Here is a 22,470-nt window from a genome sequence, read left to right on the forward strand (position 1 = left end):
CATAACATGTGATTACGATATAAAGGTGCAATTCTTTTTATTGTTATCATTGTTGTTGATACAAGAATGTTTTCAGCTGATGAAGCAATTACTTTTCGCAACATTTGTAAACATTAAGTCGACGTAAAAAGATTGTTTTTGTTACCTGGATCATCATTTTTGAAAGATCTCACTTACATTTTCTTTTGTCAAAACTTGCTACAAAGGTTGTAGCTGGCAATATTTTGAAAGTCAATAAGAATAAGATTTTTTCCTTCCTTCAGTTTTTTTTTTCTTTCCTTAAAAAACAAGATTTGGGTTAGACTTAGACTGAGCTAAGACCTTAAAAAGAAAGGTAAATCGCAGCATAATATCAAAACTAGAACATGTTCTAATAATTGCTATGTTTTTCAGTTTAGGTCATATTTAATTTAATGACTGTTTTTCTTGTAACTCCCAGTAACACACAAGGGTAAAAACGTTTCACTTCGGATTATTTGCCTGACCTTTGCGTTTGGCTGCACATCACAACATTCGGTAAGTGGCAATTATAAGCAACCCTTGGGTTGATTACCAACACCCAATCGTGATGATTTGTATTTCGCATTGATACTTATTTATCTGACTATTTTACTCATTATTTCATTGACCAAGGACTTGTGCATAGATAACCAACGAAGATTGACGTCACTAAAATCCTCAAATGCCTTTTTTTGATTATTTGGGTCTAATATACATTAATTGTGTCAATTTCTTTTTGATCTGTTTACTCAAAGTTAAGTGTAGTCTATAGCCTAACTCGTATACCAGTGAGGCAGTGAAATATAGACACACCCTTTAAAATTGGGGGTTGTGGTAAAATGCAGTTTTTATAGTCACTCTAAAAGAGTCTATCCCAGCAGCATGTTATTCAACGTTTGTTTATAAAACTTGTCAAAGTTTAGGAAACAACCTTGAATTCTTTCGTACAAAATGTCAACAGTCACGAGTTCACAGCAAAAGCGTTGGATCCATGTTGATTTATTAACAGTTGTTGAAAAATTTATTTTACAGACAAGAAAGTTGTTTGCTTTCCGTAATAACTCACTTCGGAGAAGAGATTTTTTATTTCAGAGTTTACAAATTGAATAGCTGTTGCTTTAAACATTGAACACATGATTTGAAATTCATTTTGGAAATACATTATTTGTGTTAATTAAGAACACTTTAAACACTAATTGCAAAAACACGAACTAAAACAGAACCTCTGTCTGTCTCTTCTGCTGGGTGCCGGTCTGACGAGGCTGTTTGCAAGTAAATCCTGCATTTGTCAGCCTTTTGCACTAGGCTGGGTAGCATATGACGAATTGTGAGTACCTTTTTGTCCCTGTTTTGGGACCACAAAAGGAAAACATGCCCATTCCTCTTAATTATCTATGTCTTCTCTCAATTTCACAGTTGTCTGCTACACGTTTTTTATTAGTCAGTGATGTCATATTAGGGTTCCCATACATGTGGGTGAAAGCAGCCGTCCAGACAGATTCTTAGCAGGATGTGTTGATTCACTTGGGAATGTTGATTTTACCCTTCGTAATACATGACACTATGACAACTTAAAAAATTATTCAAATTTTAGGTGGAGTTGTCGTCCTCAATGGCTGGCTGAATTTTCAATTGATGTGATTTATTGGTTTAAGATGGTGAAATAGGTGTTTTGGTTGTATAACATACAGTGTCTACTAAATTTATTTGTCTATGTCAATGTTTGCCAGGAACGGGAAAAGAGGTGGAAAAATGTCCTTGGTGAAAGTTACAATCGTCTGTGTGCTAGTTATGAGTCAAGTTTTAACACAAGTGGCTGGAGATGATGAAACATTTTCGATCAAAGGTAATCAGTCACGAAATGCTTGTAGTTTTCGCTGCTTGTTTTAATGCACTAATGTAGCAAAGTAATCATGCTGTTATGGTGAAGTTTTATTATGCGTTGCAGCTTTAATAGCTTATTAGCTTTGCCGTTATTATCAAGGCTTGAAATGTGATGTAGGTACAATATGAACAGTTGAAAAGCAATACGCTATTACATTCGACTAGGGACATCAAATCACGGGATGTCAAACTCTGCTTTTGCCAACATAAAGGTCAATGCTCAATCACCTTTTTTACTCCACGTTCAAGCTTACTATCAACACAAAACTTCAAATGACTTGAAAACTTACTTTAATACTTCTATATAGTCTGGAGACTACTAATTTCTGTAAATCAGAAAAAAATAATCACCTTTCTAATAAAGTAGATAACCCAAAAGCGAATGTGGCTTTACATTTCCTAATCTAAAATCCCTGCATTCAACAAACACTTTATTTCCGTCGTATTTTTCCAATCGAAGAGTTGTATTGGTTTTATAGAACAGAATTTTTAGTTTCATTTGGATTAAGCTAGGCATAAAATAACGGGAATACTGAGAAAATATTTCATAATTGTGTTTTACAGAGCAAAGTTAATGCGTCTTGAGGCAGAGCTCGTTCCATATCGACGCTTTATGCGATTATATTCGTTCACGAGTCGCACAAATTGCTTTTGTTATGGTGATTGAAATTTCTTGATTGTAAAACTAAAAAATTTTTTTAGCTTGTAGTTGAAGCACTGATGAGAGGCTAGTGTTTGTATTGGTTGTTTTATCTTGGCTGTCGTGAGGATGACGCGCTGACCGCAACGAGTATGTGTAAAGTTTGCCTATTTAGGCGCTGTCTGGCGCTTTTGACCACTTCTATCCAGGTTTCCGCTTTGCCTTGGTGCATAATAATTTAATTAGTTTACGATTCCGACACCGAAAGTTCTCAAAAATCTCGTTAAACGGTCGCTCCCGTTCTTGACATTTTTCCCGAGCAACTGGATACTTCACGACTTGTAATTTGACTTGAATATAAATTTTGATCTCCGCGTTAATCGATCGTTGATCAGTACGTACACTGAGTGCCCTGTGTCGGCCGTTTACAGACTTCTAATGTGACTAATTGCTCTCTCGAGATGTTATCGAAGCAAAAATGCGGCCAAAGCTCTGTAATTGCGTTGAAACTGAGTGATTATGTATTTTAGTGCTTCACACTTGCTGTTTACATTTACAAAATTAAAAACCAGTTGTGTGGTCTTTACGGTGATCTAAACTTGTGGAACCAATTTTAACTTGAATAGCCTACAATACTGTATTATTCCGTATGGTATTTTTATCGCAGAATGTACTTATGGTTATATTATAACCCAGCTTGAACTAGTTACCGTAGGCAGGAATTTTGTTGAAACTACGTTTGTATAAGTAAATTCAACGTGATTTGAACCAATTACTTTACCATTGCTGGTAATGGCCACTTAAACTTGTAAGCTTTGGCTTTACCTTAGTCCTTAGGGAGGTAGACTTTGGCCATTCACTTGGGAAAGTTACTTGCCTATGATATGAATTAGATACGTTTTCTTTAACGTTTAATGATAAATATAAAGAAATTTAATGTTGGCAGAACATTAATTTACGTATTTTTAACGATAACCTACTTCTGATCCTCAGGGCTAAGATTGCGTTGATGTTCAATTTTTGTGCTGAAAGCAATAACTGTATAGTATATCATACCTTGCGTTATTCTATGGCTGTGACGTCCAGAAAATGGCATACAACGCATTATCTTACTTCAAACATATTCACTGACAGTCAGAAAACTTGGCACAGTTTGCTTTTGCTTTTCCAGATGCTGAAGATGTCGCCTTTACGGTGAAAGCTTTATCAATAAATTATACAAGTTTCCGAACATGACAGTCTGATTTAGTTACTTATTATGTTTAATCGTTCGGTTGTATCCTAGATGAAGGATGCTTGTATAACTTTTCATCCTTAATAACACCGAGAAACCACAACAGAGGTTGAGAGACATCAACGTCCGTTCCATTGTATTTATACAGTTTGTAAAGTTTGCAAAATCAGAGCTTCAATTAATCGTCCTGCAGAGTTTCATACCTAAAAAATAAAATTGAAAGGTGTCCACAAGTAAGAGCTTAGCAAATTACAAACCCAACCTTTGACCCAGACAGCAAAATCTGTCATTTTTACATTGGTTCATCGTCTGCAGACATTAAATCAATGTAAAAATGACAGATTTTTCTGTCTGGGGACGTTTGAAATCCAGCGAACTTTGCTCCTTTTCCGCACTTTTGCAACTAAACAAATGCTTTTTAAAAAAATACATTTTCACCACTTCTGAAAAAGGTTCTGTTCATGGGGACAAGAATGTTGGCAGCAGATATGCAGTGGTATCATTCTTTCCGACCTCATGAAATTAGACACTTATCTTCAAGTTTTGTGGAGAAGTCTTCAAACGGTACTAAATATCTACACTGGTATGTAAGCAATTCCCAGCAAAATCTCAAAATAGATGTTTAAAAAATAAAAAGACATTTGGTTTTGGGTATTTTTCGGATCAGTAAACATGATTTAGTCTTTTCGACAAACGGGATCGTATCATCACACGGCCATTAAAACCTATTCAAAAGGTAATTTTAGACAGTAATGGTTAATGTGCTACTTTTGTGGGACAAATGGAATACCGCGGATCAAGCATTGAGTTACACCCTGATTTCCTGCCACATTTTTACAACAAACATTATCGTTTTGCTGGTTTGTTGCTTACATGACACCGACAAAAGGTTTTGTTTATTTTGGCGTATCTCTTTAATCTTCTTTCCTATGTAACTGAGTTTGAGACAACGCACTAAAAATGCCGGGTACTCAACCAACACTTCTTTGCCCCGGTCAAATGTGAGTCTACTCTGGACAAACGTAAACGTTTTATCGTTTTGAAACGGTAAAATAACATGCAAATTTTCAATTTTGTAAGTAAAGAAAAAACAGCACATGGCAACAAATTTCTACACCTTCACTAGCACATTGTGACATTCAATATATGCAAAACAACGTGAATTTTAAGCAGATAAAACTAAGCAAGGGCATGTTATATAACACAAACTACAAAAATAAACTACAAATTGCTAGCGATTGTCAAAAATGATTTGTTTCACAAGGGCTGGGAGGGTGGATAGCCCAACCGTTTACAATCTCCAGTTTTTTTGTGTATGTTATGTTAAATGCCGTGGCGTTGCTTGATTCATCTGCTCATGGTTCAACAAAGGTCTCTCTGTCAAAGTTGTAAAGTGAATTTTCCGCCTTTTCCGGCGTTATGGATGCTGTATAGAAAGTAGCCTTGCCATGAGCATGTATGCAATCGGTGGGAAACGTATTTCTTTCCCAACGAATTCCCAGCAGGGCCATCAATCTATTCAGAAGAAATGAACAGAGAAATTCCAGGCCACTGGTGAAATTACGTAACTGATGACAGCAACTGCAGACATTAAGCCAGACTGATCAAGCGGACCTGCGCTCAGGCACAGTTCTCAACAATTTTCAAATCATTTTTCATCAAAACTTTTTCTTTTTTCTTTTTGGGATTGTTCATAAGAGAGTAACTCTACGTTAAAGCTGAAGTACACTACTTTGTTGTTTTACTGTAGGTGTATCAAAATTTTCAGACACCCTATTAACAGGACATATAAAGTCTAATTTGGTTGCCTGGCTTATCCAATTTGTAGATGGTTTTTAAACTACATTGTGATCCCAACGCTGAGATTGACATTCTAATCAGCAGATATTGTTTCAGCTGTTTTTATTGAAATCGGGTTCATGTGGGAGGTTTTGTTGTTTGAGCATCAGCTAGGCCAAATAGTGAAGCAACGCCAAAATGAGATTGTTTACCGTTCGGTTTTTAAATGCGTAACCCTGCCAAACTATTCTCATACTGGCTTGATTAATTCACTGACTAATGTCTTCTCAACGTGGCCCAGTCCACTTGGGTACCCAACGAGAAAATTAACTTGCATACGCTGCGAAGGTATTTACTCTCAGGTTTGCAAGAGATTTATCCATTTTATCTGAAACCTGTTCTGCATGATATAATATCTTGATGTCATGCAGTGTTGGGAGACTAATTTGTGGCCGGGACTAATAAGAGGCCTGGCACCCGAAAACAAGACACTTTTAAAATAATATAGTATCTGAGAATACAAGGTATTCTTCCAGCTTTCGAACCCCTTCAAAGATTCCGGACCCGGGCCCAAATTTACCCCCTGAGTCTCCTGTTAAGCTGCGGATGTTATGGCGCGTTTAAGTATGGGGTTTTCATCTTTCTGTTCCTCACTTTTGTCCGGAAAAGACTGTTTATAAAATCGTGTATCAATTTGAATCCTCTCTCGGCTAGATTGCGTTCAACGGCTCCAAAGTAGGCTACTTGAAATTTCAACTCAAATAGTTCCAACTGGTTTGGATTGTTAGAAGGAATTTTGTTGTACTTTTTGAAAAGCTGTTCAAACCTGAACAAAACCATAACAAAAACATACTGCTTCCAATTGAATTGAAATGAAACCTAGAAGTAGTTTTACTATTTCATAATAAGCGTCTTCTTTTCTTTGTAAGCTAATATGCACTATGCAGGGATTACAAACGATCATCTCCTACTTTGCAGCATAACTTTATAGTATTTGTGTTATTCTCCAATACAAAAATTACCGTTTGCTATGAGGAACAGAAGACGATTTCTTATAACATGTTAACAATTTGGATTCATTCATTTCCCGATTTCTGATTGGCTATGGGCTATTGCTGATTTCCGGTAGCCCTGATACAGTATGTAAAGAAGGTTTTAAAAGAGATGTAGTCGTTGTCACATTTATCTCAACAACTTGTCAATCTTTGTGTGGACATAACAGAAGATAAGAAGTTGCATCTTGAACACGACAAACCGTCATCACTTGACAAACTTTAGCTGAAAAGACCCGTCATCGCTTTGGACAGAGATAGGGCTTGTGGTACGTGACAATTCAAGTTTACCTGAAAAGGGCTGATTTAAAGCTTTTGGCTGAATTTTTAGTTTGTGAAACCAAACCGTCGCACGCATGAGGCGTGTGCCTCGCCTAGCTTCAAAAATAGTTTAGACAAGCTTCAATGATTATGGTGAGAGCCATTTCCGCATTTGGCAGCAAGTTAGAACAATTTAAATTGCTTTTCGGCTTGCTTTGGTCTGGCATTTAGATTCCTGCTGTTTTTCAATATGTTTTTCTCACTTCTCGGCGTTCAAGTACTTGTTTCCTACCGTTCAACAGTTATTTGTTTTCGCTGGAAGTGCATCTGCCATGTTTGCTTTCGTCTTACAAGTTATAGCTTTCCTGGGAAAAAATTACACCGATGAACAATCTTGCTGTTCCAGCACTTTTCAGTTTTTTATTGTGTCTTTTCACGTTGCATAGACGTATTGAAATACCGAACTCGACTGAGCGGAGGGCAGACTATGCATATTTGCTTTCTGTTCAACCGTTTTCGTTCATTTATAATTTGATAGCGAAAGAATAAGAAAATTTTGGTATACACCCGTTGTTACCACACAAAGCATTGTTCGAACGCTTTCAAAGATTACGTATCCGTTTGTCGAACGGGATGAAACGTTATGTAAGCAAACGCGCCAAGCTTGACATTGTTTCAATGTATAAAACAACTGAATTAAATGTAAAGTCTTTGGCTGTACTTTGCGTTTACAAGTCTAGACAATTTTACAACCAAGCGTGTTTTCAGTTCATCAAATTCTGTCTTCAGCACAGATCTATTATTCATGGACGTCCCGTTCTGCGATGCAAAGTTGCGGATGCTCAGAGGTATTAGGTACTCATGGCATAATCTAATCACAATGCGGACTGCGTAGGGCCATAACGGCAACTTTAACTTACTTCAAAGTCTCAGGTCTTTATCTTCGTTTGCTTCTTTTAATCTTCAGTGTCCTTCAAGATTGGCTTGCTTGTCTTCAGGTCCAATTAATCTAAATCTTCAATCACCGGGCGTAAGTCTGGTTACGACCAAAAATAAATAAAACGTCTGTCCACATTGAATGAATGTAAAACTGGTCTGCTTTGCTTGCTGGAAATTGTCCACAATCACTGAGGTGGACATTATGAATTTGCACAAAGACATAAAGTTATTTTTAACATTGGGAAGGAGCAAAGCTTGACAAAAGAGAATAATATCGGAGGGTTGTCGGCTTGTACTCTGGTATATTTTGCCACCTTATTTTACATCCCCATATAGAAGTAGGTAGTGAAGCTGAAGGATTTTGTGCGTTGCACCAACTGAACTGTAGTGAATGTATAAATAAAATAAACAGTGCTCGATTTTATCATTTCCACAATATGCGGCAGTGCGATGGTCAAATCCAGCAGTTGTCATTGTCACTTACTCAACGCACGCAACTGATAAGCATCCAGACCATCCCATAAAGTGGACTTTTCATTCAGTTGCAGTTTTTAGGCGTAACGGTATTGGAACGTTATATTTCAGTACAAAAATAAACGCTTTGGTCCAATAGGTTCGAGACTCCAGAATGATGTCATCAAGGAACGAAGATCTTTACGTCTGTGATAAGTTGTCGTGAGAAGCTCAAACAAGCATTCAAGTTTGAGCCTTGATGAAAGATCGAAAGCGAGTATGATTGATGAAGCTGTAACCTTCGTTGTCCAGCCTAGAAAATCCGATTCAACGTCTACAGACGTTATTTATCAGATTTAGTCACTTGGACTAGAACATCCACCAAGCCACTGAGAGATCACGAACGAGATTTTTAAAACGTTCTGAGTATCGCCATATTTACGTTGCTGAACGTTCGTTTAAAATGCAATGAGCTTTGAGAATGAATCAAGTGATGATTGCCACGGTAAGAGCATACAGAAATAGCCGTAATCAAGCGAGTAAGATATGGTGACGCTGAGACGAGGAAAGAAGTTCCTTTGAGATTACTTTCACATTCATGATCGTTTAAAAATGATTTAGTCAAATTGCTTAGAGATTCACATCCTATGACTTTGTAAGACGACAATGTGTAAAGTTATTTTGTTCGTTCTTTTCTGATTTTGGAAGAAGTGCATCTACTTCCTAGTAAGATATAAATTTCATTCACAGCAATAATCTCTAACAATTGGATAGGCTCGTAAAGCACCAACAATTTACTTTCTTGTAAGGAAAAGAGGAGTTTGTGCCTACAAACATCTAGCGAATTCGCCCATGAAGCAAGAGAATGATCCACAAAGGATGCAAACTGGTTTTCATGGGTTCAACAAGTGAAAACAAAAGTGTTTGAGAGGTTGCTGATTTTGTTGTTTTCACTTGTTGAAATTATTTTCTTGTCTGAACTTTTGCAAGATCGTTTGGTGAATGAGTTATGAAGACAAAAAGAAGTATGGCAAACAAAGAAAGTTAAATACAAATCACTTCCATTTGCGTGAAATCTTGGCTTTAATGTAAGATTATATATAAAAAAGAGAACAACAAAGAAATTCCTGTATTTTTGAAGCAGCTTGCTCTCCACCGTAACAAATCTCCAATAAACCAGGACTGTGAGAATGTTTGGCAAGTAAGCCAATCAAAGCACTATTGATGCATTTCTTACTTTTGGAAGATTAAAGTCAGCTTACTGACTTTTCTGGTTTGAGCGCTGAAGATCAATGACATTTCCTCCCCTGTGACGTATGGATATACCAATATTTGAGGCTCACGGATTGTCCGAGACCACAATGGGTTTGCTGGCAATAATTTCCTTTTTGCACTGTCGATCTGACGTCTAAGGACATTAACTTGAGTTCACTTTTCTTTGCACATTTGCCCATTTATTGAAGATGAATTGAATTTCAAGATAGTGACGTCATTCGAACTTGAGTTACCTTCTAGTCAGGTGATACGCTTTCAGTCCGTTCGAGAAACTCAATTGATCAAGTTGCTTTCCACTTTCATTGAAATCTAAAATAAATATACTTCAATAACAGTGTCTTTACTTTAGTTAATCACTTACGTAGGAGAGTGCTCATTTTTCATTCAAGTGAGATCTGTTGATGAATGCTTGCAAAGATTTTGTGGTTTCAATAGAAAGGTTGGCCTTCTTGTCGTTTTTGTAAATGAAATACGTAACACTTTTTATTACTGCATAGCGTACAGTCCTTTATTTTTTTTGACGGATTGGACGTTGAAAATATGCAGTAAAAGCACACAGTCACACTCACAGTTGCTCCAATGTTGGGTGTAAAACAGAAACAAAATCACCTGTAATGACCTACAGGAGAACCAACCTTACCACCAACAATTGAACAAGTGGATAAGTTGACAGTCTTGCAGTCGGCACACGCTCGGTACGCTGCTTGTGGTCCCATCAGCCAAATCCGGTGCAGTCTACCGTTCCTTTCAACCAGTGGCTGCTGATAAAAGTAGTTTTGCTCAGTATATAAATGATGTACCAGAAACACCTAAAACAGAGTCACGTCACTCAGTGTTATGTGTCTGTGGTATCACAAAGTGAAATCCCTACCCTCCATACAAAAGCTCTCGGAGTCTCCGAGTCTTTTCGAATTGCGTTTTTCCACATCACGCACAATTCTGCTCAACGATGATACGGCTTTTTCAACTGAGAACTCACCGACTTATGTTTATGTTTTCTGCAATGTTGAACGCAATTATCAAAAGTGAAAATCAACGACCCATCTTTTTATGGAGGCCAAAAGTGTACAAAATTCTTGAGTTCAAATGCTTTTTGAAAGGGCCTTTTCTCTATGAATTTCCCGCATGGTCATGGCAAAATCCACTATAATCGCATTAAGGTTTCAAACATGAACGAAAATCACTTTCAGCGTTTACAAAATTCAATTTTTGTGTTTGAAATTGTTTTGTGGCTGCTGGCTGCCGTAAAGGAATCGCTATTTTTAAGGACAAACCGGTTACAGCAAGTATATTGGCACTTAATTAAGTGGTGGTATTTTTGTACGAAATTGCTCATACAGTACACTTTAAGTACAGATTGTGTGACGATATAATGACACTTTTACAGCACTTTCTTGGTTAAGCAGATACTTTCCATTTTAGGCTATGTCTGTGCCATCACTTGAATCGGTTTCCCGATCAACATGTCGCCTTTCTTTTCCGTGGAGATCATTACCACTGTTTGTATACAACATAGAATCTCTACTTGTCACAATGACTCAAAATCTGCCATGTCACACTTTAAAAAATTAACAGAGACTTAAAGTTCGATTTATGCTAAGAAAGAAGCTAGACGACTACTTTCATTACATTTTTTACCTAACAATACTCTGTTAATATTATCCCGAATTCTTTAACTATGAGTCAGCCCATATGCCAGCTTTGAGCTTTTGATCTGCCTTTCTAAAGAATTACTTGATATTTTTGGGCTGAGAAAAAACACAACAAAAACAAAACTAGAAGTGGTTTTGGTCAAGTAAGCTTAAGTCTTAACAAGCTCATTTGACACATTGATTTGGTGATAACAGATTTTTATTTTCCTGGTAAGCTAATCGTGTTTCCGACTCTACAATCCAGCTGAACTTTGAGGTATTGATAGCTGATCTCATGTATTGGGAGGTATTTTGACGGGCTATCACTCTGAGAGTACCGGAAGGTTTGACTGTGACTTCCAGCCGTTTAGAGAATTAATGACCCTGTCTGGTGAAGACTGCCAACGCTAATTGGAGCTCATCCAAGCGTGACGTTGACGTTTTCAAAGCTTTGTCGTACTTCACAACATCGAAAGATTTAAACCAGCGATAAGGCTCTTACAACAAAGAAAGCGTTTTATCGTCTTTTTGCTAAGAACCTGAATCGTTACGAAGGCATGACCTAAGGCGGAAGATTATTTTATTAATGTTCTTCGAGTTTTGACAGTTACTCAGTGTTCCACAGCCTGATCATGACGTTTATTCAACATAACGTTGCATTGCGTTCATACAAAACATGACGTCATGCTCTAGGTACTCTCAATCATGTCTACCATCTCATTCCTGCCTTTGCTAATGCCGGATACGAAGTTTAATACAAGATTATATCACAGTTCAGGAAGCATTTTCTTGTTTAAATCTACCTTCGAAAACGTATTTAATCGGTACAAAACGGCGACAAAGTAAACTTTAAATCTAAACAAATCAGCACAGAGCAATGGTTATTTTTATAATATCCTAAAAGGTCGCGATAGCGGGACGAATTGATTTGCATCATAGATCTCATCTGTTATGAAACGTTAAATGAAATTTTCTTTCATAAAATACTTTTTATGTCGTAATTTCTCACTCTATTAAAATATGAATTGTTTTCCAATAATATGTTTAAGTGTACAGGCCATAACCCCAAGAAGAGCCATAGGCATTTCCCTCTAGAACAGCGCACTATTGATTATAATGAGAGAATAATCGAAGAGGCAGCGCCACTCCGCAATCGATGGCACGCCTGTGTCTTGCCAATGACACAACCACATGCTCTTGAACGGTGTCGAACCGGCGTCCTTTTGAACGTCAAACCAGGGTTCTCACTACTCGGCTTTGCAACCTGTTTCCAAAAATAGGGGTGTACAAACTGTTTATCAATGTAGACTCGACTTGCCACAAAATATCCTTAAATTGACAAATGACGAAACGTCAGAATACTGTAAATGTAGATTATCGCTTACGTCACATTGCAATTCTTCAGCTTATCTACATGAGCATAATGAACGGTACTTTTTGTGTGAGGGACTATACGCCAATATTCGGGTTTTAGAAACAGTCCAAAGGTTTCGGGTTTTCGAAACAGTCTAAATGTTCGTGTTATGAAAACAGAGGTGTGACTTCAAGAAAGGATTATTGGTAAGCTGAATTTAAAACTGGCTCTATTCACTTCTATTTTGTGTCAATAGTTCTACTTCTTTCAAAAGCTGATTCTTTTTTGGGAAGTTGTGACAACTTTCGACTTCTAATCAGCTCGGTCTGTGGGCCGTGAGGCCATTCTTTGTCATGCTGAAGACTCCTTCTATCTAAAATGTGGCCAGTGGACCAGATCTTTTAACAAACTTCTGTCACGCCACTGCGTCCAGGTTTTCAAAACAAGATCACCACATCCGGACTTAGCAGAAAAATCAGACACTTGGGTAGTCTGTAACCCAATCTATGAATGTAAACTCTGCAGTGTTTTGGGTTTACCTTTTGCACGGGTCATTCAATGTTTATTTAGCTGCACAGCTATGGATAATTTATGTAGCTTTACGTTTAATAGATATGTCTTACTTTGTGAGTTGATTTCTTTTGCTGTCAATGGCGATGATTTGAGCTCAGACTCTGTTTACTTAAGCCGAAAATTGAGTGGGCTCAATGTATTGTCATCAAACACAAGGCACACGCTGGCAATGGTTGGGTTAGTGCTTTTGTTCCAAATGCTACTGATGGGCCAAGTGGGGGGCGGCAAGATGATAAACAAGGCTTGAAACTCAAACGCTCTGAAGTGAGCAGCGTGCTCTTTAGACATGACGTCACAGCTCGAGATAGCACAACGGAACAGATTTCACCATTTAAAGAAATCGCTATCCAAGGCGGCAAGGCTTGTCTTTTGTCTTATACTTCGTTGTGGTTTGCGTCACCGTAAAAATGAGGGCACCATTAGTGAATAGTCTCGATGCTGAAAAAGCAGTTTTTTTCTGCTCTATAGATTTGCCACAACGGTAGCATTGATGAAATCCTGGTTTTTTGGTCTTTTTGTTGGTAAATACTTGCTGAAAGAAAAGCTAAAAAAACGTCAGACTTGAATATTGTTAAATATTGCTTTTGTTTGAAACTTTTGAGCCGATAAATGAATTTGACAAAACAAAATGCTATGAATGCCACAAATAAAATGTTCCCAAAATTTTCCTGAAATCTTCCTAAAAATACTGATGGCTGACTAGAATTACAGGAATTGCGTGTTTAAAAACTTAATACCGGTTTGATTCAGATTCTTATACGTTCACTTGCATTTGGAAAGGTATAATTTTTTATTGATAACGTTTATACAATACAACATATAAACACAAAATAATTAATATTTTAACATCGCAATAAAGGTATGGTCAAAGACCGTGAGTGTTAGATGGTGGTTAGCGGAGCAAAGGATTCCCATTGTAGTTAACTCGCCCATCATGTGGCTGCTCGTGGAGTGCCCGGACATCCGACTCCGATGAAATGTAGTCCAAAATTAACTTCTCATGCGAAAGAAGAACTAAACATATTTAAACTTTTAAAACTTTTCGTTGAAAAAGGAACAGTTGTACAGCGGCAACAATCGAGAAAAACATTGTTATTGCTTATGACAAAGAAGGACATAAAAACTTAAAACATTGATCTAGAACTAGAATGCTTGGGAAGTACGAGCAACAGAGACAATGTTAGTTTTTAAGCTTGCATACACCCGTGTCTGCAAATGTTTGGAATGCATTTAATCTTCTGCAGATTTTTCTCTTCACTCAAATTAGATTTAGATTTTAGAACATTCTTTTCACTGAGTTCTGGGATCTGGGAAGTAACAGCAAAAACTCTTTTTTATGATGCTTAACGTTGAAAAATGTTTATATTGGATCTAAGTCAAACAGCTTATATGATAATTTACATGAACTTGAATATAAAGTCAACAAGTCATTGATATTGTGGCGATGTCGGTGTTAGTATTTCATACAACTGGGGTTTTGCGAAAAAAACTGTGAGCAGCTACAATACTCTGCTTAATTTCAATAAGACTAAATTGGATGTCAAAGTCATAAAATATTCCAAACTCACCCAATGTTGCCGATGTTCCTGAGGTTAACTTTCTGACGTTAACTAAGCGCTCAACGTGGACGGTTTCGATTATTCCTTGAATTTGGGCATAAAAGTTGTCTTCCTTACCTTTCCGTCCATTTAATCCAAATCTTTAAACACCAGACATAGGCGTGAATGCGATAGAAAATACATATTTTGTTCAATTTTCGGACCACAGCATTGTGATACTTTGAGTCGTGCCACGTGTTATAAAATCTCGTGCAATTTGTAGACTTTTACTTTGAGTATTGAGCTTACTTGCAAAAATGTAAATTGAGGCATGAACTGTAAACCGAGACGATCAGTGTTCAGGAAATTTGAAATTCATTAATCACGAACTTTCATTTATCTTCTTTGAAAGCTATAAAATGTTTCTTCTGCAAAAGATGCACAAGAGGTGTAGGCGTTTGGATAGATCGCTCAAACACTCTTCTGAAATCTTTTCTTGTATTTGTTCGCAATTGTGACCAAAGTATATTATTTTCATAATCTATCATTGCAAAGCATTATGAAGATAAACATGGTCTTTGCTGCGTGGTGTCAGATTTCTGGAAGTACTTTCCATGAACACTATGATGAAATGCACATTGTAGCTTGCCATTGCACAGGTGTGGACTCGAATTCCAATCCTCCTAATCCTGTTCTCAAATTATGATCTTTCTTTGACACCTCTTAAAAGAAATTTTCACAATGCAAAAATATGGATGTGATGCAATTACCTGAAGCATTAGTAATCACCTTTGCGTTGTTTCAACGTTTTTAACAACGAATTGATGTTAACTTTGCTAATGGAATGCAGTCACGGTCAGGTCGAGGGTTTGCATAAAGTGAATATGTGTTTGTTTAACAGTTTTACTTCGGATATTATCTAATTCTAAATTGTATTTATACTATTTAATTCTGAAGCATCAGCTCAAACGAGTTCTGTGGCGTCTCCATTTATGCCGTCGTCTCCTGATGGGCGTGAGCTCGATTCTTTCCCCGGTCATACCAAATATTTTAAACGAGATTCCCATTGCCTTCTTTCCTAAAACTTAAAAAATGTATGGACGTTGTAAATATGCCATGAAAAGGAGAAACGTGCAGATTCCGAAAAAGAAGAGGTTTGGCGAAGGAGGCCTACCGGTTGTCGATCGGAACATGCTTCAAGCCAGATGACTTGTGTGAGATCTACACTGCTTTGTTTGCTTTGTGTTGTTGGAACACGGTGTTCCCTCGAGGCACATTTTGGCTGTGATAGAATGCTGCTCAGAATATTTGCCAAGGATCTCTGGCTTGTCGCTTTACATCGTTTTAACGTCTATGAACCAAATGAGATTGGCTTTGCCGATTGGTATGCGTGGACTTTGGAAAGACATAAAAATTGTACTGGTCATGTAAAATCATTTTACGATCATTCAAACATATAAAATATCATATTCGTTGATTTAGCCTATAAAAGATATGTTCAAACAAAGCGTAGGCAGTTTGGTAGATACATCAGAGCGAAGATTAAGACGTGTTTCAGTATTTGTTTACTGAAAACATTTCTCATATCACTCCGCGCCAACTGCTGAATAGAATACGATTGTGTTTTCGAAGATGAAGTGTTTGCTGTCGGTTGCTATAAACAAACACAATTAGCGATTAAAATCAAATGAAACAGTTTTTCCCCCACAGGGTGAAAAGAAAGTCGTAGCCGTTTGTTTCAGCAAACATTTTCCTCACAGTTGAAAATGAAAACATCATACAAGATGGATAAAATGGAAAGCGACCTAGTTTTACCCCATTCTGATCGAGTACACTTTCTCTGTTTCTTTGGGTTTAATTCTAGACTTAGTGTTGTTTGTATTTTATAAATAATGAATCGTAACGTTTCGTACAATATAGCAACATACTGTACAGTGTACATCCTCAAAGCGAATGATGAACCGAGTAGATGTCATAAGTCATAAATGTCATAAATGCTGCAAATATGTTGCTGCCCAAGGATTTTGTTGTTGTCGATACTTTTTCTTGTCACATTATCTTCAGTGATGCTCATGCAATCTCTGGAGATGTTGGTGTAGTGAATTCCCAGGCAGCATAATCTGTCATTTTTACATTGATTCAACGTCTGGAAAACAGATTTTATCATCGTATCACCGTTTTATCATCGTTTCCAGAAAACTGCTCTGACTGTGTTCTTGCTTTCATAGATTTAACATTTAGAAGCAGCGATGCCACTCTTGATGTAATTACATCAAATTTGATGTTTTTGGGTAACTTTTTGATGTTTGATGTTTTTGCCCAAAAATCTGATGTTACGCGATTTGGTGTTAACTAGCTCAGACTAAATAAAATATAATCAATTTGGTGAATTCAATAACTTTAAAAGGACAGCTTCTAACTCGCCAACTTGTATCCCAAAGTAGTGGAAGCTGCACCAGCTGGCAACCATTAAATAGGCTAGTGGAAGTTATGAGCAATGGTGGTCCACGTAAAAGATACATGAGCATTGAGCATGATGAGCCGTTGTGAAGAAAACTGATAGGCTGGTTGTAGTATCTAAAATGAAGACATTAAGGGCCATATTTTAAAACCTTACTTGAGCTCAAGTCGGCCTTGACTAAAAATTCGACCCCATGAAGTAGGCTAAAGTGTAATACCAAAACACTGTGTACCAAAATGATACTTTAGCTTGATGTTTCATAACTAGCCAATTGCTGGACTTTATTCATCATAAAAGATGCATTTTGTAAAATCAGTTTTGCATTAGGCCTACATCCAAAGTGAGTCAAACTTGAAGTCGAGTAGGGTTTTAAAATACAGGCCTAAGTTGTATATACTGTAGGTAAGCTTATTTGCAAATATCAGCCGCCAAAATTAAAAAGGTACCGCATTGAAAGTGTACTCACTGGTCTACACGATTTTTGCTCTAGGCCTATGAGCTTTGAAAACTGATTTAGAGCAATTTTGGGGTGCTGAATCCGACTCTTACCTCAGATTTATCCTATCACGTCAGGTTTGTGAGATAACAGCAAATTGTTACTTTTGTCAAAAGTGGAAGATATGATGTTGCGTTTATTGCACGTATGCACATTGTGCTATATCCAGAAATCCAGGCCATGTGGTGCATAAGTAGCTGAAATACACCCACCGACTATAATTTTGATACCAATTTGTTGTCTAAGCAACATTATTAACAAGGCAGTAATAACAAACTAAAAGGGAAGCTAAAAGTATAACTGAACCCCTCCTCCATCAATGTTTTGCATGAAACCACAAAGATTTAAACAGGCCTATGGTCAATGGTGAGAGCAATGTGTGGGGTGAAAACGAGAAGGGAAAAAAGGACTGAAGAATTGTTGGATATGCTAGAGATGAGAGAGACCATAGACCAAATGGCAAGGGCAAATGGAGTAAGATGGTATGGACATGTGATAAGGAGGGAGGAAGGAAGTTTCCTTAGAAAGGCACTAGATCTAAAGGTGGATGGGAAGAGGAAACGCGGTCGTCCAAGAAGAACGTGGAAACAACAAGTGAAAGATGAATTAAAAAAGTCGAACTGAAGGAGGAAGATGCAAGGGACAGGGTGAAATCGAGAAAAGGGATTAAAACAATTGCTGCGCGGAAACAATCGGCCACCCCCACTAGTGGGGAACAAACCGACGATGGATTATGATGATGATGATGGCAATGCTTGTCCAGTAACCTTATTTAGGCTGTTTTGGCCTGTCTAACACTAACCTTTCGTTATAGCACTGCATATGTTGGTAGTAAACGCAATGCCAAATCTTCCACTTTTGATAAAAGTAACAATTTGTTGTTATTATATCTCAAAAACCTCACGTGATAGGATAAATCTGAGATCAGATTCGGATTCAGCACCCCAAATTTACTCTAAATCAGTTTTCAAAGTTTTGGAGCAAAAAAATTCTTTTTTCGTAGACCAGTGTTATTTTAGTTGCATATAAAATTCTGCTAGCCAAGTAGTTTTTCTTGAAAACATGTTTTTTAAATAAACCTTTTTAAAAGTAAATTTTACGAAGAAAGTCTAGATTTAATGTAATTGTTATCTTTTTTTATCATTTTATTGACAAAACGCACCCGAGCTTTCAATTTGATGTTTTAATCTTGAATTTGATGTTTTTTATGAAAAAATTTGATGTTTTAAAAATTGATGTGAGTGGCAACACTGTTTAGAAGTCTTCATGTGATCACATAAAGATGGTTTTTGCAATGTTAGTTCAAGATTCTTTATTAAATAAAGTTTTTGACAAATTTTGTCAAAAACTAACGTATTTTTTGGTATTTCAGAACGATGTTTTTAGACAGTTTCAGTTCAAGACGTCTGTAAGATACTTTGCCTGGTTTTTATTGAATTATGGCTCATGTTTGTATATTGGATTTGTTCAAGGCGTTTTACTCCCAGCTTTGATTGTGTGAAAAAATGATCAGTTGATCTTGAGATAAAGGATCAAACTGATCATTAAGGGTTTTATCTCATTCCCACTGAGAATTTGGAAAGTTTGATTTCAAGCCTCCGCCAAATAGAATCTTGTTACAGTAATTTGAAAGCATTTGAGATAATCTCCAAGATTCCGGACAACCTCCAGTCAGTAAATCATTTCTTTACATTGATTCAACGTCTACAGAAATTGAACCGAAAAAAGTCTGATTTGTTGGCTCAGAACATAAACTCTCCCAAGGGACTGCTAATTTTTCATTCTGACCAAACCATTACGTCATTTTATGCTTATTTCTTGTAGCCTGAACGGAATGCGTTTCACCCATGACTAAAAAATTACCAATTTATTTCTAAATTGAGTCACAGAAAATTGACTTTTGACCCCTTCTCTTGAAGAAAAACTAAATTTAATAATCGATATTGAATTTTTATCAGAAGGTTTAAATTCAGCTAAAAATGAAGTGTGGCCGATTTCTGGTCCCGAGTGATTGGGATAAAGTTAACAAATATTTGTTTTTTGCAATAAATCCACCGAGATATTTGTTTCTGAGATATTGAACAATAATAATGTTTAATTGATCATAGTTGAAATAAATTTATTTCTGGATGTAATCGAAATGTTTTCTCAAAAACAGTTAAAAGAAAATCTTCTAAGTTTGATCTTGGATACGTTTATGTTTGATTTAGGATTTTTTAGGGCACTAAGTGTTTTAATTGTAAGCTCTTATTGTATTAATGAACATATCTTGACTTGATATTCTGACCTGAATGTTTTTTTAAATCAAATTTTTCAAAACAAATGGCTAAACACATTTTGTTTCGAAATAAAATACTTCACTTTTTCCAAATAACCGTACTTTGAACATTTCTGCAAGTCGAAAAATTAATTTTTCGTTTTTAGTTATTTATTGAAAAAACTGCACATTTCTTGAGTCGGAATTTTTAAAGGGCAATTTACCTTGCAATTTCAATTGTCGCAGCAATTGAATGCACAGCATTGTCTTCCAAGTCGAACAGCAATTTGCTCCCTTTGACTGTGCTGACCTTGTTTCATTGTTAAAAGACAGTTTTGCCTCAAAACTAAATCTTATCTCACTTCAACAACTCATAAAACTTTGATTGCCCTGTCAAAGAAGTTTATATCTTCTTTGATTGCGTGTGGTCAAAATAGAATATCAGATGTAAGTCCGGTTTGGACGTAATTATGAGTAAAAATAAGTTAATCTTGAAAACGTGTTGCTGCCATGCCAGGATAGGCGTTCAAGTTACAAAATTCTTGCTGTCTAACTGCAGAATAAGTTAAATTGAAGAAGAGATTACAGGTGTGTTTAGATGGCAACAACGCCCATTTCCTGACAAAGAACTTGCTATTCATCAGATGAAAACTTCTCCTAATTCTTTGTTTGCAAGTTGACTCTTAACCGTTTATCGCTTCCCCATAAAAAGGGTCAGAAATTATTTGTCACCCTTAAAGACCTTAACCTTTTGTAAAGCGTAGACACGTCAATAGTGCGTGAAAGATTAGGGTTCATCTAAAAACTTCCGCCAATTTCAAATCAAAACACGTCAGTTTGACGTTGTTATTTGCAATGTTGGACTTGGGAAACCGTTAAGCCCTTAAGCTTAATTTTCAAAGTTGATATACCGCACAACATAAAATACCAGCAGTGAGACTGCATTGTGTTCATTCATCAAAGTAAAAATGCATCCAACGGCTATTTTGTTTATCCCAAGCTTTGTAGATAAGTCGGCATGAGCGTGATTTTAACCTTGGGTTCCGAATTTTAGCTTTTTGTTCAACTCTCCTCTTTCCTGATTATTTTGTTTTACATCGGTCGACAACAAACGTTGATCTGTTTTTCTTGTGTTGGTTCGTGTTGATTATCGTATCTGACGTTGTCATGTTTTTTTTTTTGAAAACATATACAATCAAATAGCCACTTCAAAAAACATATTGTTTTACATAAAGTAAACATATCTAAGCGTATATTGAAGTCAATTTTAACCATTTGGAAGTTGATGCAGACTAAATGTTTTGTTGAACACTAAAAGCTTTGGTAGTTCATCAGTAACTTGTATATTTCTGCTTCTGCCCAGACAACAAATCAGCCGTTTTTTTACATTGATTCGACGTCTGCAGACGTTGAAATACGGTTGATTTGCTGTCTGGGTACTTCTGCATTCACCAGATGAACGTTGCAACTACTGCTAGAAAAGATAAATATTATGTGTTAGCCTACTGCCACAGGTATGCATTTTGTCATGTCTATGAAGTATTTCAAGGGACAGTTTTACTGACAGGCAGAAAATATCTGTAAGTGTTGCCAAGTGCACAAACAAATGTGCCACTCCAGACGAGATCTAAGTGGCGTGATCAAAAACGTGTTTCACTCAACTTTCCATTGTCCTAGCGGCTGTTAAGTTGAAAGGATCAAATGTTTTTGAAATGTTAAAATGCTGTAAGCGGTTTCGGTTTCTTCTGCGAACCAATGTACTTTATTGTAACAACCAATAACTTTGTTTTGTCTTCACCCATTGAGAGTCTGTATCTCACGGTAGTTTGTTTTTGAATTTTGCCGCATGAGGCGACTTAAATCTTTCCAAACGCTTTTACTGTATTTAAAATAATTTTGATATGTAGTGAAATTTACCGGAATTGAATTTTTTGTTTCTGGCCACAAAAAAAAATTGAATTTGCGAGAACATGACTCAACCCACAATTCCGGTCTTTTTACATTGATCTAACGTTGAACCCGCATAAAGAAGTTCAAGCAAAGTAAAAAAAAGCCCAAGCTGTTAGTAAAGGAAAGTCATTGCAGACATGTTCATGCTCTTTATCAGTGACTGTATACGCCTGGTCATAGGGCTGTGGAGTTACTCCAATTCATACAATACAACTGAGCAATTTTTAACCGTGCGTACTGTGTAGCCTACCAGTTGCCTAGACGCTCTGTTTGTGCCTTGCGATAAACGGATAGAAGACAGCAATATTTCACAGGCACTACTGTACTTACCGGCTGGGTTTTTTTTTTTTGGTCATTTATCGGTCATTTATCGGTCATTGACCGATTTTTTAGCAAAATGTCCGAAAAAGATATGGTCATTTCGGTCAAAATGTCCGAAAAAATCTATAGTCAATTGACTATATGACCAAAAATGACTGAAATAAATAAAAAATGACCGAATTTTTTCAAGTCATTTCGGACAAATGACCGAAAAGTCTCAGCGAAAAAAAAAACCAGCTTACCGGCACAAAGTAGATTTTTTTTTTATAGACTGGCCATCTGAGTAGGGGAGATCAATAACTCAAAAACATGAAACAGCAAAGTTCTTACGAGTGAATTGAATTGTATGCAGTTTTGTTCTTCTTTATTTGA

General features: G+C 36.7%; 1 protein-coding gene across 1 annotated transcript in view; it reads left to right on the plus strand.

Annotated features, from left to right (window-relative positions):
- The first annotated feature begins 391 nt into the window (after positions 1-391).
- The window catches only part of LOC145769307 (uncharacterized), a 56,850-nt gene continuing 34,771 nt past the window's right edge, over positions 392-22,470 (plus strand). The window contains exons 1-2 of the mRNA XM_082580900.1: positions 392-516; positions 1,731-1,846. Of these exons, the coding sequence (XP_082437026.1) occupies positions 1,753-1,846 (94 nt within the window). The 5' untranslated portion in view covers positions 392-516; positions 1,731-1,752. The remainder of the gene's footprint in view (positions 517-1,730; positions 1,847-22,470) is intronic.

The sequence above is a fragment of the Aplidium turbinatum genome, chromosome 4 (genome assembly GCF_918807975.1).
Source record: "Aplidium turbinatum chromosome 4, kaAplTurb1.1, whole genome shotgun sequence".
NCBI lineage: Eukaryota > Metazoa > Chordata > Ascidiacea > Aplousobranchia > Polyclinidae > Aplidium > Aplidium turbinatum.